The sequence below is a fragment of the Octodon degus genome, unplaced genomic scaffold (genome assembly GCF_000260255.1).
Source record: "Octodon degus isolate 3935 unplaced genomic scaffold, OctDeg1.0 scaffold00165, whole genome shotgun sequence".
Taxonomy (NCBI): Eukaryota; Metazoa; Chordata; class Mammalia; order Rodentia; family Octodontidae; genus Octodon; species Octodon degus.
The window spans coordinates 5,182,011-5,183,891 of NW_004524741.1; the positions used below are offsets into that span (position 1 = coordinate 5,182,011).

The 1,881-nt window shown below is 41.5% G+C and overlaps 1 protein-coding gene across 4 annotated transcripts in view; it reads left to right on the forward strand.

The window, feature by feature from the left end:
* The first annotated feature begins 593 nt into the window (after nucleotides 1-593).
* Nucleotides 594-1,881, forward strand: part of Atp6v0d2 (ATPase H+ transporting V0 subunit d2) — a 64,200-nt gene continuing 62,912 nt past the window's right edge. For all 4 annotated transcript variants that reach the window (XM_023703212.1, XM_004643094.2, XM_023703210.1 and 1 more), the window contains exon 1: nucleotides 594-1,103. Coding sequence is in view for 3 of the 4 variants with exons in the window: in XM_004643094.2 (XP_004643151.2) it covers nucleotides 1,099-1,103 (5 nt within the window). In the remaining variant the exon portion in view is untranslated. The remainder of the gene's footprint in view (nucleotides 1,104-1,881) is intronic.

Consider the following 1,881-nt stretch of genomic DNA (forward strand, 5'->3'; position numbering starts at 1 on the left):
ACCCAGAGGACGGTGTTCAACCAGCAGCCTGGGTCACCTTGACTTCTTCACTGTGCTTTGAAGAGCCTGACACATCCAGAAAAAAGATATATGGCCAGAAAAATGGGCTGCATAGCCCCACGAGGATTGTCTCTATTCCTAAAAGAATAAGCTGATCTTCCAATGCTTCAAGGCTGATGACTGAGGCAAATGTGGTGACACACATGTGTACCCCAGCACCTGGAGCCTCAGGCAGGAGGATTACAAGGTCAAAGTCGGCTTGGGCTCATAGTGAGACTGTCTCAAAGAAAAAGCTTAAAATTGACAGAAAGTCACAATAAAAGCTATATATCCTATATGGAAATGCTCTATCAATAGATATAAACCTATGCTATTATGCTGCAAACCAAATACCCTACTACGTATTTGTTTACACATATCACACATGGTGTTTCCTAGCGCCATGCAGAATTAAAGATTCTATAAGAGGATCTGGAATTCGTGGTAGTGACATGATTCAGTGAATGCAGAGGGCGAGCACTGAGTATCGTTTGCTGCAAACTGCTGAGCACTGTGCGGAGAGGACCGGACAAGGCCTTCAGGGCAGAGTCCAGGGCTGTCTCTGCAGGCGCTGGAGGAAGAAGAGCAGCCTCCTGCTCCCTCTGTGGAGCCCTCAGTGCAAACCCTCACATATGTTCCACATTTTAAGAACTTCATCTCGCTTAGTCTTCATAGCCGCATTCTTGTTTCCGATTTTACTCATGAAAACGCTGGGCTCAGAGAAAGTAAGTAACAGAGTGTGCAGCTGTTCCATTGCAAAGCTGGCTCTTCTAAACATCGAAGTTCAATCACTGAAATGCACTTATGTTATTTTGTGTCTATCGTAAGGACCTATTCATAAAAATACTCCAGATCTTGTCACTGTATCAGGTTCCTCTCATCTCTCATGAGTCGGTTCTGTGTTTAGTCAACCTTGAAGCAGGACTGAGACATCTTTGCAGCTAGGTTTAAAGGAAGGGAAGGAGAAACACAGCCTGCCTCAGCCCTCGGTTCATAAGAGCAGACACTACAGGTGTCTGTCATGTTAAAGAACATTGTAGCTTCAATCTACCTAAAATAATGTGGTAAGTCATATAAAGTGTGAAAGCCTATTTGTATATTGTTTTTGCTCTACTTGATTAATAGAGTTATTTAGCTTATAGTATCAATATATATGATTGTTTTAATAAACATTAAGGAACTTTTGCTAAATTACAGATGTCATAATGGTTTATGATTTTTTTTTTCAGTACAAGGCCCTACAAGGTCTCACTACACAGATTGGACTCATAGTGATCCTCTAATTTTCAGCCTCCCAAGCACTGAGATTACAGGCACGTGCCACCAAGCCCAGTCTCAATCGCCATCTCAGAGTACCCTGGAGGCAGGGCCAGCATAGTATAGCAGGAATCGAACCCTGGTCCCTGCATCTGCCTAAGCAGTTGCTTTAGTCCACTGAGCTATCTGGCCGGCCCAAGTTTGTGATTTTTTAAAAAAGAATTCTTATCTTATAGAGAGAGATATTGAGGATTTACAAATAGAATTATACAGTGTCCACTATATGCGTCAAGAAAGTCCAGTATGAGAAAGGATATTTTATTTATTTATTTATTTATTTAGTTAGTTAGTTAGTTACCTTTTGTTGGAACCAGGGATTGAACTCAGGACCTTGTGCTTGCCAAGCAAGCCCTTACTCCACTGAGCTATCTCCTAACGCCCTGATAAAGGGTAATAAAAAAAAAGCATTATCAAAATGTATCATTTCTAAAGATGAATAACAGGTACTCCTACTATTTTGTAAATAACAAAATTTCCATGACATAAGATTTTACAGGACTTCCGGGAACCCCCAGACCCAGTCCT